This window comes from Cyanistes caeruleus, chromosome 3, assembly GCF_971803275.1.
Source record: "Cyanistes caeruleus chromosome 3, bCyaCae1.hap1.1, whole genome shotgun sequence".
NCBI classification, from domain to species: domain Eukaryota; kingdom Metazoa; phylum Chordata; class Aves; order Passeriformes; family Paridae; genus Cyanistes; species Cyanistes caeruleus.
This window is the reverse complement of record NC_141703.1, coordinates 113,006,597-113,019,497: the sequence shown is the minus strand read 5'-3', so window position 1 is coordinate 113,019,497 and position 12,901 is coordinate 113,006,597. Positions and strand designations below refer to the sequence as shown.

Genomic DNA, 12,901 nt, shown 5'->3' with positions numbered 1-12,901 from the left:
CCATACAGCTGAGGCCATGCATTCAGCTGACAAACGACCTGCAAATATTATTCTGTTGACAGAGAGACTCGAAGCTCAAGGTGGCCTCAGTTAGTAAACAACGATGGAAAATGTACCTCACACGTTTGCCCAATGCCTGAAGCCCAAGGCACTTAGAAAGAGACATCTGGATGTTCAACAATCAGCATGACGATATTCAGAGCCCATCAAAACACGCAGCCACGGCTCGGCGTCTTGTAGCTTAGCAACCAACTTCACCCATCCAAAACAGAGTTGTAAAAGTGGTGTTCTCCTGCCAACTGCTGCCACTCTCATTGAAAAGCTAAACTGGAAAAAATCTCTCCTTTAGTTCAAAGTGGGGCTGTTTTCTCCAGGAAACATCTCCACTGCTTTTTCATCCTTTAACCCTTTTCGTGTTTACATTCCACAGGCAGCAAATAGATTCATGTTGACATTTCAAGGGTAAGCATATAAAAATCGTGTGGGCTCACACAAACTCTCTGCAAAGAACATCATGAACACATGTAGCAAGAAACTCCAGTCTGGTTCTTAATTCAGTCAAACATGCCAAACAATGTCCGTGTGCACAGAGCAAAGCATTAAAGCAGATTAAGTTGTCCTGAACTGCATCGAGCAGCTAATCCCAGAGTTCAAGCTGTTAAAATGTAAACCAAGAAAACACAAGCCTGTGCTCTTTTTTCTTTTTTTTTTTTCTCATGGAGCAGCCCTGAGAACCAACATTTGCATCTTAAGAGTGGAAGGAAACCCTAGGAATTGTGGTGATTTGTTTATTCTGTGCACTACTTACATCCCAGAGAGGTAATTCTATGCATTGCTCATGAGTCTTTGAAAGTGGATTACTGATTAGCAGCACCCTCTTATTCTGGCAGGACTGAGTCCATGCAAAGAATTACAGCTTAGCATCTGTAAAGCAACTGCACTTTAAAGTCACATCCTATCTCAATCCAAATCAACTTCATAATTGATGTTAAGGTTCATGGCCGCCACCCTAAGCGTTTCTGAATTGTCATATAGCCCAGAAAAATAAGAGGGAATAGTGGCAGAGAGAAACACTCTCCAGAGAGAAGTGATGGGTTCTGGCCCAGGCTCAATAAGGCATTAGAAAAGATGTTCACAGCAAACCCAAAAACATCCTGACCCAGTCTAGGCAGCCTGCTTTCATTCAGGTTATAGTGATAAAAAAATGAAAGCTTGCAAATTGCACTGATGAGCTTTAAAAAACTGCAGAAAAGGGCTCCTGTTGTACAAGTGATGCCTGACACAGAACCTAATGTTTCAACTATTTACAGCTATAAAAGCAAGCCAGGCGCTTTTTTCCCCCCTTCTGGAGCAACTCCTTCCACAAACCATCCAAAGCATCCTTTTTGGCAGGCTCCTACGATGTAGCAAAGCCGGAGAACTCAAATGAACGGAAAGTCATGCAGTTATTTTTTTTCGTACTTGGGGAAAGGGAAAAAAAGAAAACACCAATCCCAAACCGCTGAAGGGATATTCTTACAGAACTTCATTGCATAAACTCGGCCACATGTCTACCAGAGCAATGTCCCTTAACGACCTCTGGCAACGTAATTAATCAACAGCCCGGCGTGGAGCAACAAGGCACGGCTCTGCATGGGCAACACAAGCAGATCCAGCCCGCAGCTGATCAGGGGACAACCCGCTCGGGGACAAGCCGGGGACTGCAGCCCCTTGCCACCAGCCCAGTGGTGCTCAGCCGGTGCAGCTCTGTTTACCTGCGGTCTGCATTTACGTCCTACACTTGAACCGCAAGTGCTGCTGGCTTCCAGTGCGGTGGAGCTATTCCTGCTGGAAATAGCGTCCCGATGTGCTCCACAAGCAAGACGTCTGCACTCTTAAGGTGCTCTCCGCCACTTTCACTAGCAGGTTTGTTTGGGGACTAATTTAGGCTGGGAAGTGCTATCAGCCCTTCCCGACTGGACCCCCTCTGCGGACAGGGAGGAGCCGGGTGCTAAGCATCTCACGGGGACGGACAGGACAAAGTCACGTCTCAAGCAGAGGGACATCAGGCTGAGTCCCACCATCAAAGTTCCCACTGCTGTACCCACAGCAGGGCAGGGGACACACAGGGGACTCTGCCACCCCTGGCGTGGGTGCCGGTCCCTGAGATGCCCGGCGGACGAGCCGGACGCGTGTGCGGGGAGGCAACCAGTGGGCAGAGCCGAGCAGGGTGGCCGGAGCTCCAGCAGCCTGGCCGCGCCACGCTCCAAGGACACCCGCTCGCTGTCACGGCCACGCCTAGGGCCAGGCCATGCCTACCTCGCGGGTGAAGAGGATGGCGGCATCGTAGTGCTCCTCGTGGTCATCGTCCAGGCGGTTGTGCTGGTGCTGCCACTTGCAGAAGTTCTTGAGCGTGGTGGCGGCGTTCCTGTTGACCTCCAGCCCCTTCTCCTTGTCGCCCAGCGCCACCACCTTCACCACGGCCAGCCGCACGTGGTTCTCCAGGCTGGCGTGCGCGTAGAGCCGGGAGGCGATGGAGGCCAGGGTGAGCAGGTAGTGCTGCAGCCCCTTCCCGTACTTGCGCACCATGGAGGCGTCGGCCACCAGCAGCAGCTCCACCTGCCGGGCCCGGGACACGGAGCGCCGCCGCCGCCGCGGCCGCCCGTCCCCTCCCGCCGGCCCGGCGGGGTCCCGGGTCTCGCAGCTGGTTCGGGCCGGCACGGTCTCGAAGCTGAAGCGCTCCCTGCGGAAGACGTGAGGGGCGCGGGCCGGGCCCTCGCCGTAGATCCGCGCCGCGGCCTCTCCCCGCGGAGCGCGGCGCGCCGGCCGCACGGTGTAGCGGGAGCGGCCCACGGCGAAGAAGCCGTCGAGGCCGCCGCAGAGGTTGAAGACGGCGAGCGAGCGGGGGCTGCCGTCCACCGTGCCGCGGTAGTGGCAGCGCGGCCCGTCGCGCTCCAGGTCGAGCAGGAAGCGCTGTCCCCCGGCGTAGAGCACGTAGCCCGCCCTGCCGCCCCCCGCGTAGGTCGGGTCGAGGCGCCGCACGGCCCCGCGGGGCGGCCCGGGGGCGGGGGGCCGGGCGGGCGGCGCGCCGGGCTCGGCAGGTGCGGGCGGCGCGGCGCGGCCGGCACGGGCGGCCAGCAGCAGCCACAGCAGCGCCGGCAGCATCCTGGCCTCGGCGCGGGGCAGCGGGGAGGCGGTAGTGGTAATTGTGGTGGTGATAATAATGATGGTAATAACGGGAGACGGCGGTGGAAGGAGCCGGCCGGCGGAGCGCGGCGGCGTAGTTAAGGGATGGGGAGAAAAGGAGAGGTGCGGGGAAGGTGGGGAAAAAGAAAAAGGGTCACCAAAAAAAAAAAAGAAAAAAAAAAAAAGAAAAAAAGAAAAATATGAAAAGAAGGAAACGAAGTTCTCCCTCTCGAAGTCAAGTGTGAGTGAGAGAGAAAAAAATGTCAACAAAAGCCGCTCGCGTGTGAACTTTGTGTTTCTCTGCAGGGAAGAGCCGGGAGCACATGGAAGGGGAGAGAGAGAGAGAGAGAGAGAGAGCGAGAGAGAGAGAGAGAGAGAGAGAGGGTAAAAAAAAAAAAAAAAAAAAAAATAAAAATCCCAAATCGCTGGTGCCGGAGAGGCGAAGTGAGGAGAGAGGAAAAGGAGGAGAGACGGCTCGGAGCCGGCAAGTAGAGAAGTTTGAGCACTTCCCACTCCTCTTCCACTTCTCTGCTGTAGTCACCGGATCATCACCAGCAGCAGCAGCAGCAGCAGGGGCAGGTCTGCTGCGACTCGGCACTTTCTCGGGCTCCAGTGGGCTCCTTTCCTTCTTTTGCCCTCTTTTGTTTTGAAGAGAAGGAGGAGAAGGGGAGAAAAGAAATTCAGGCACCCAAAACCGCCTCGATCGTCTCCGGTGAGATGGTTAAAAAGGGGAAAAAAAAAAAAAAAAAAGAAAAAAAAAAGAAGAAAAAAGCCCAAGAAGCGGAAAACGTCCTGGATTTCTGTAAAAGCCCCCTCCCTGTATCTTTCCTGTTGTTGTTGTTGTTGTTATCCCCAGTCTGTCGATGTGAACAAGAGGAGAAGGGAGAGAAATGTGAAGATGAGAGGAGGTGGAACAATGAATTTATAGCGGAATGCCATCCTGCAATGGCAATTTCAACAATTCGTCACTGCAGGCTGCCTCTTAAAGGGAGAGCTTCAAAACCACCACTCCCACACTTCCTTCTCATTTAATCAGACAGAAGGAGAAACTTGAGGGGAGGCGGAAAGGGGGAGGGGGGGCGGCTTCGAGGGGAGGAGAAAAGCAGCGAGAGTGAGAGGGAAGCAGGAGAGGAGAGGAGCCGGAGGAAGCCGGGCCACGGCAGAGAGAGACCGGCAGGAGAAAGATGTTGGGGTGTGTGTGTGTGTGTGTGTGTGTGTGTGTGTGTGTGTGAAAAACGCGAGGTTTGCCCCAATGGCTGGGAGCCGGCGGGGCTCGGGATGTCCCCGCGGCCGGAGCCGCGCTTACCTCGCGTCCTGCCGGGGCTGCGGCTGGCGGAGCTCGGCCAGGAGGAGGAGGAGGAGGAGGAGGAGGAGGGTGAGAGGTCTGTGCCTGGCTCCGGAGCCAGCGGGGCAGCGGCCGCGGTTCCGCCGGGCTGATGGAGCCCCCGGGTCCCGCCGTGTCCCCCGGGTCCCGCCGTGTCCCCCGGGTCCCGCCGTGTCCCCCGGGTCCCGCCGTGTCCCCGCTCGGTCCCAGCCCCTGCCCCGGGCAGCACCAAACTTCCCGTCTTTGTCTGGGCAGCCGCTCCGCGCCCAGCCTGTCATTAGTGCCGGCAAGCTGTCATCCACTCGGGCGGGCTGTGATTGCCCCGAGCCCCTGCAGCGGAGAGGGCGGGGAGGAGGTAATGCTGGCCCTGACCTCCGGCGTGACTTGGGACCCTCGGATCATCCCCCGCCGCCACACCGAGCCCCCGGCCCCTCGCCTGCCGCCCTGCCTGGGGACCGGCAGGGACACGGCCAGGGACAGGTGACTGCAGTCACTGCCTTTGCTCCCCAGCCTTGCCGGCGGACTGAGGGCAAATCGCTCCTTCCCTGCCGAGGTCGTGGGCTGGAAGGGCTCTGGGAAGGTGAGAGCAGGGCGAGCCCTGAGGATGCCGGCTGATTTCCCCCTGCTGAGGTCCACACCCCGCACCGACAAACAGAAGTGTTTGTTTATTTATCCCGTGTTTCCACGTCCCAAGACGCGGCCAGGAACAGGTGCTCTCTGGCTGCAGGACTCCGCAGGGATGCAGGTCTCCAGCCTCATCCTCCCCTGCAGGCAGCATCTCACCCCGGACCGCTCTGTCTGGAAGAAGATGATGTGCACACCTGTGATGCTCGGCAGGGTCAGGATGGGTGGTGGGATGCACAGACCTGCCCCTGTAGCTTCCAGGGGCTCCTTTGCAAGTCCACCACTTCTCTAGGGAGCAGCTTAACTAAAGCCACAAAGGCTTCAAAAATTAATATTCCCGTGTAAAATCTTGCATTAACATAACCCTGAGGTTGTGCTTATGAAATGTTTAACCCACCAAAAGTTTTTTAAGTATTCATTCTTATTTTTCCATTTTTCTGGAAATGGTGATGCCTGTGAACTAAAGTTCACTTCTCAGCCTCCTGGTATTTCTTTTTCAACATTTCAGTGTTCTACCATCCCCAAAAATTCTTGACTGGAGTCAGTAAGTTTCAAAATTAATAAGAGTTATGCATTAGGAAGGTCACACTAACTTTTTTGGGCATTGGGCCAGGACTATTCAACATTTAAAAATTTAAACATTTTCTCAGTTACTTAAACTCGTTATAAAGTTAAAACAGCAGAAAAAAAAAAATAAAGCGGGGGGGAGAGAGAGAGAAGAGATATTTTGATTGAAAAAAGAACCTTTAATTTTCTTGGATGGGTTTCACTTTTCCTTTGAGCCTAACGCATGTCTGCTCAGCACCGACAATATTTTTATTGACTTCTCTGGGACCTGATCGAGCCCTGGATCCACAGATATGTCTGGGTCCAAACTCCCAGATACCCCTGGGAGAGGTGCTGGAGATGAGATCTGGGATAAGGAAAGTATTTTGGATAACAATCTCAGCACGTCTCATTAAAGAAGTGTTAGTTTGTCAATGAAAAAGCATATGGTGCACGAGAGGCCAGTGTAATGTTCTCCCAGGCTACAGCCGAATTCCAACTGTCCAGCCATATAACCTTGGAAAAACAGGAATGCTTAGAGAGGCTGGTGATAATTAAATGGTGTGTCCCACTGCTCATCTCTGGAGTTGTCTTTGATTTCCCAAATGGCAGAAGAAGTTGGCTGGGCTGCTCCTGTTACACCAAGCAAAGATCCAAGCTTTCCAGAAAGGTACAAATTATTTTGTGCAAATTACCACATAGATTAGGAAATCTGTCCTGTTTACATTTCAAAACTGCAGTAACTCAGCACAGCAGTGCAATAATGGAAAGATGGGTCAGACATGCCTCGTGCAATGAGAGGGAACATCTTTTAGTCTGAGAGCCTGGAAGTGGAACGATAAATCACTGGAATGAATCATCTCTTTCCTCACAGTTTTGCCCTCTTAGCCTCTTTTTACAGTTACAGCAGTGCCTTTAAACAAGAAATCCTGTTAGCATGTCCCAAGTTGTGGATGACACTAAATCCTTGTCAAACAGTTCTGACCTGGAAATTTCAAGGCTGACCTTTCCCAACTGAGAGATAGAGAGCCACAAATCCTCAATTAGCTTTGAGGCACAACACAAGTCTTGTACACTTTGGATGGAATTCAATCCTGATGAAAGAAGACGCAATCCTCTGGAGTCTCTGGGAGCTACAAGCTGCTATCATTAAAGTTGTGTTTCACCCCCTGGGTTTGTCCATGAAACCCTTTAGGATCCTGCAAATAGCAGCCTGGGTAGCAGGGGATTCCTGATCCTACAGTGTTTTAGTCACATAAGAAACTTTGCTCTAAGCATTATAAACACTCTCACGAAGGAGCAGCTTGAGAGATGTGTGTTCCTGCAGAAGCTGTTAATGATTTTATCCAGGTGTCCTTCCAATTTTTTATAAAAAGGTTTTACATCACCTCTTTTTCAATGCACATTAGAAGGGGTTAGAAAACCATGAATCCAAGGTCCTGTGTCTGCCTACAGCCCCCTCACAAGGAGTCAGGGACATCCTACCCAGCAGCACCTGTCTTTCACCATTAATTGAACTCTTCCTTCTTGGAAATGAAAACAATTCTGCTCAGTTTTCATTGTTCTGGTGTTAGGACTCTCTGGCATTTCTATGTCATTGCACAGGGAAGACGGCAATTACTGTGGGAAGTAACATTTGTTCTGTAAAATTAAAAGAAAGCCAAATCAAACCCAAGAAATTTGCCCACCCAACATGTTCTAAATACCAAAAAAATCAGCATTTGCTAGACTTGTGACCAACACAGGGCTATAGCTGGGAATGGACCCAGGTTTGGGTTAGATCCTATTAAAAAATTTTTACCTGTTGGAACACAATTCTTAACACAGGACAGCTTTGTCCCTCCTGAGGGTTGAAAGCCTCACTTCTGTTAACTTCATAGGAAACTTTAATATGATGATGATCAGAGGGATGGAGCAGCTCTGCTAATAAGGAAAGACTGAGAAAACTTGGATTGTTCAGCCTGGAGAGAAAGAACTTTGGGATGACCTAATGCACCCTTCCAGTCCCTGAAGGGAACTTAGAGGAAAGATGGAGCGAGATTATTTATAAGAGCCTGTAATGGCAGCACAAGGGTGAATGGCTTCACATTGATGCCAAGGATGTTTAGATTAGATATTGGGAAAAAAAATATATATTCTGAGAGTGGCAGGGAACTTGAGCAGGTTGCCCAGAGAAACCGTGGGTGCCTCATCCCTGGAAGTGTCCAGGGCCATGGTTTGTTGGTCTTGTCAGAAGTTTTAACGATGCAAACATTATGATTACAGTGCTCAAGTCTGCTCATCTTGAAGCTTCCCTTCAGTGATGCATTAAAACCACTGAAGAAATTTATTTCTGAAGGGCTTATTACTAAATAAAATACTCATTATAAGTAATTTTGCAAAGAATTCTTAAAGATTAATATTTTAGGCTAGTCTCCTGGAAAGGACTAGATATTCCAGCATTTGGAATAAGTTCTACAGCCTTTAACCCTCACCCTAGGATAGCATCATATACAACATGGTCCCTATTTTGGACCATGTGTCTTTCTGTGGCTTGGATGCTGTGAAAACCCACTCAGATGGAGACCTCCTGGCAGCTGCTTTGAGTGACTTTAGCTTGCTTGTTGATATTGAAATGGATTTGTGGTTGATAAATAAGACAACACAACCATTTTTGGTGCATCCTTCCTGCCAGTCTCAGCAGATGTGTTGGGAGCCGAGTGCTCCTGGAGACTGAGGTAACTTCTGCATCCTTCTCCTCTTGCCTGTGGCAAGGGCAGCTCGCTGTGGGCTGTGCCCTCTCCCATTTCCAGGGCTGGCTTTCCCTGCACACACAGCTGGCATTTCCAAGCAGTCCAGGACAAAGTTTTCACAGGCCTTCAATTATTAATTTAAAGGTCAAGTAACTTCTACCTCAGAAAAACAATCAGAAAGTATTTTCACAAGGAAGACACAGCCTGTTCCTCGCTTTCTTGAATGGCATTAGCCAGGTTGTACCTTTGTGCCCCTCACCCCTGCATTTGTCTGCCACCCATAGCAGTTGTAACCGGCCAGGCTCTTCAGTTTAAACAAAATTATGAGCTTAAAGCAGTCATATTTGGTCAGGAATGCAAGTGTTTTTGGTGTGAACAACCGTGGCTTTAAGGCAAATTGTTTCACTTGCTTCTTTATGGTCAATGACATCTTCAAGGGAGCAAAGGAGAGGCTTTTTGCTTGGGGGTTGTGTTTTTGTAAGTGGTGTGTGCAAGCAGTGGATCAGGGGTATAGCAGTTCCAGTAGGCTGAAAATTTAACATTTAACATCAGCTTCATTTTTGTGTCAGGGCTGAGGAGGCAGCTGTGGGGAGTGTGGAGTTAAAATGGGTTGGGCACTTTTAAAATACTGTATTGTTTTACTGGAACAACACAAGAATATTGTGAATTTGTGGGTACCGTATTAAATTAAAATAGGAAACTGTCTGAGGCCTGGCTAGAAATCAAACCGTTGAGGTATCATGGAGGAAGAAAAGAGATTTCTGCAAGATTAAAGATAAATAAAAATGTATCATGTAATAAACGCACATGCCTTACAGGTGTCCAGGGGAGGGGTCAGCTGATGGATCAAAAGAAGCAGTGGAATTGTCCAGTCAAGGGTAGTAGGAGGTGCAAATGACAAATTGTATTTCTTACATTTTCAGGCATTAACCTGGAGAATAAACTGGAATGGGGTCCTCGCCTTCCCACAACTGCTGCAAGAAATGGACTCACATAAGCCATAACACAAGTGAATAATTGTGACCATTGAACCTACCATGAATTTTGTTTAAAAACACATGTTGGGTGGAGGCAGTGCTCTGCAGGAAGTATCACATGTTAGGAGAGTAAGCACCAGACCCTTCTCCTTTTTTATTTTCTGAACAGCAGCAAGATTATCAGAGGAAGGGTAAAATGTTAAACTTTCCTTGTAAAAAAAAAAAGACACTTGTTATAAAAATACATTTTAAGGGTGCAAGATATGCATGTGATGTATTCTACAGCTGTTCCTTCAGAGGAGTAGAGGACCTGAAAAACTTGCGAGTGTAGTTTATATGAGGAGCAGCAGACATTTAATTAATTGCAGTCCTAGAATTTAACAGCCAATATGTGGTCTCTGAACATCTCTGCTCTAGTTAGCAGAAAATCTGTAGTAGAAAAACAGAGCTCAAATAAGTCTGCATTCTCTTGTACCCCTCCAAACCTTACCACTTTTTGTCATTATTTCTTTAAATGTTTTTCCAAGGATGTGTATGTTCAGCTTCCTGCTGTCCTCCCAGCCCTTCTTTTGCACATAGCCTGGATATAGAGCCTATATTCTGAAATTCTGGGGCAATTATAATGAAAAAAGTCTCAATTTTTTTAAAAAAAATTATTTTCTTTTTCAGTCAAGTTCTCAGTTGCTGCAAATTGGGATGGTTCCACGTGGGCAAATTGTTAGAGGCACAGCTTTATGAATTTACACATCTATAAATGATATTCCAGTACTGGAGGTGGAATATCTTTTTCCATGTCATCTGAGGCATAAACCAGAAAATGTACTTCCCTAGACTTCAAAGTCGAAACTGTAAGAGTGATTAAAGAGAAATTTAAAACAAACATTCTCTTGCCAGATCTCACCTGGCATTAATACACACGCTCCACCACTTCAGAGATCGAGTTCTGGTTGCCGTGAGCTCGGATTTTTCCATCTCAGTCCTGGTTGCCCTGAAACTGGGGGAGGAAGGACTTTGCAGGTCCTGTGAGGAAGGAGGGGAATGCTCTCAGGTGGCACCAGTGCCTGGTCCCAAGCTTCATCTGGCTTATCCTCACTCCAAAGAGAAATCTTTGCCTTGAAAGGGAAAGGTGAGAAGCTAGAGCTTGCTCTCCCAACGTCAATCCCCAAGCAGGACCATTCTGAGAGCTCTTGCTGTCTAAGAGGGCTTGTAGGTGCTCCCAGGGTGCTTCTGGGGTAGGATCACGGTCCTGCTTTTGGAGGGATTCTCCTATTACCTCCAGTGGCTGTGCTTTGGTTTGCAGAGAGGGGTCACACGGGATTCCTTTGGGGCGAAACTCAACCAGGAGTATGTTCCCATGGGCACACAGGGCACAGGAACAGAGAGAGCTAGACCAAATAAACCCTCCTAAAGGGGTGCTGAGTGGGTGTCACCTCCTGAGCCAACTGTTCCACGTCCAGATCTCCCATCCAGCTGCACCCTACAGCAGCCAGTCCTGCTACTTTAGAGGAACATCAGGCTGCAGTGTCAGCTGAGCCCTGAACAGCATCCCTTTTCAGAGGTTTTAGACACTGTGGAGGCTGAGATGTTCCATCTGTAAGACAGGGATGCAGCTTTTGGGATATATTTTCCCGTTTCTAGCAGTGGAAATCACGCATTTAATGATTAGCACAGACATGTTAATGATCAGCACATACATTTAATATTTAGCACTTATCTTGCAGCGCACTCACTTCCCTCAGAAGGGCTGGGAGGTCCTCTGTGTTTGTGTGTGACATTTAAATGCTATTTTAGTCTTTTTTTAAGGGCTTAAATGGGTCTCAAATGATGCATTAGGCTCAGTCTGGCCTTGGGCGTAAGGGTGCGATTCACCCCGAAAGAAAAGCCCAAACACAAGTCTCATCACAGCTGCAATATTCATTTCTGGAAGGCACCCAGCAGGTCTTATCCAAGCCACTACAGACAGGCAGTTTGAGTTTTTCCAGTTCCTAATGATTACACAGTATCCTGGAGTCAGTTGGACAACTTCCACCGAGAGTGAAACTCTTTGTATTTAATATCCCCCGAAAATAAAAGTGGTATAAGAGAAGGGCCTCAGTCTTTTTCTTCTTTTATTGCTGCTGTTGAAAAGGTTTAGCCCACAGGGATTGGAGCACTGGGCAAAAATACAAAATATGCAGTACATCCTGTTACACCAAAGCAGGCAGATCCTCTCCCGTAACAACCAGACCGGTACAATGGGAGACTTTGTCTGGTTTTCCTGACCATACAGCCTGCATGGGCCGTCATTAGGGTTTCCATTTCAGGAAGTTAAATGGTGGAAATTGATAAATATCACGACTCCTTTTTCACCATTGTTCCGGGAGGGTGTGTGCTTGAAAGGGATGGGGGAGCTCTATCACCTGATACTGCAGTGGAAGTACTCCTGCAACAGGAAATTATTTCCCTCCTTACTGGACATCCAGAATGTCATCAAGTATGAGTCTTGGAAATCATCAGCAGCCATGGTGCAAGGAAATTTGTAAAGAAATAAATAAATGCAGTGTTTAACAGATATAATATGTGGGCAGAGCACAGCCTGATCTTGAGTTGATGTGAACAACTGGTCCTTTCAAAATCCTTCTGTCCTGACCTTAAGCAGGAGAAAAACCTGAGGTCCACTAGACAAAAACACTCTTTCACTCTACATCATGCTACAAAATCTCTTGTGGCCTGAAATGGATTTACAAAGGAGTATAAAAACACCCAGCCCACCTTTCAGGGCATTCAAACAGGGCAAGAAACTTCCCAACCACACCAAACTTTTGGTCTCCTATGTAGTATTAGTTGCAGGGATTTCATCATAGTCTCAAGGCTGCTTCCCAAATCACCTATTCTCTCTCAGAACCCTTCTGCTTCTCTGCTCTCTTGCCTGCAATATTTTCAGATTTTTTTTCTCCCAGGGGAACATTTTGCAATGTTCATGTCATGGTCTAGATCATAACCACACCAGGCAACCTTATTTCCTTCCTGATGTTTACTGGGGTTTATATGCTCCAATATGAGCTGACAAATGTGTGTACTCAAGCTCTTGCCAGTGAACAGCACGACTTTCCATGGTTCATAAAAACTCACCCATCCCCAGTGCAGCAGAGCCATTCTCCTCTGCTCAGAGCAAGAGCTCACCGCTTCCAAACATGGAAACCATATGGTGACATGTTTTAAGAGAAAACACAACCAAGCAATGTCCCACCCATGACCTTCCCCAACAAAGACCTCCCCTTTCCATGCTGGAACTCCATCCAGTACAGGCACCTGGTGTCCCACAAGGTGCCAGCTGCTGTTGTGTGAGGAAGATGAGTGTTACCACTATGTTTATGCTATGTGTTCACACCGAAAACACTCAGATTGACCCACTTGACTCATTAAAACTTGGTATTTTCAGGCAAGAAATGACAGCTTTTGGAACGGTGTTCCAATGCTTATTAACCTTAAGTGGTAAAAAATGGCATCCAGCTCCTAATCTGAAATCCTTTCAGCTGCAGTGCCCAGACATC

The 12,901-nt window shown here is 48.7% G+C and overlaps 1 protein-coding gene and 1 long non-coding RNA gene across 2 annotated transcripts in view; one reads left to right on the top strand and one right to left on the bottom strand.

Moving 5' to 3' along the window:
- The window catches only part of ADAMTS5 (ADAM metallopeptidase with thrombospondin type 1 motif 5), a 36,282-nt gene extending 32,583 nt beyond the window's left edge, over positions 1–3,699 (bottom strand). Inside the window, exon 1 of the mRNA XM_023946611.2 lies at positions 2,299–3,699. Coding sequence (XP_023802379.2) covers positions 2,299–3,144 — 846 coding nt within the window. The 5' untranslated portion in view covers positions 3,145–3,699. The remainder of the gene's footprint in view (positions 1–2,298) is intronic.
- A 562-nt stretch (positions 3,700–4,261) lies between these two features.
- Positions 4,262–11,454, top strand: LOC147654462 (uncharacterized). The gene is made up of 2 exons (XR_015285248.1): positions 4,262–4,357; positions 9,315–11,454. It is a non-coding gene; the product is annotated as an uncharacterized LOC147654462 (long non-coding RNA).
- Positions 11,455–12,901: the final 1,447 nt, after the last annotated feature.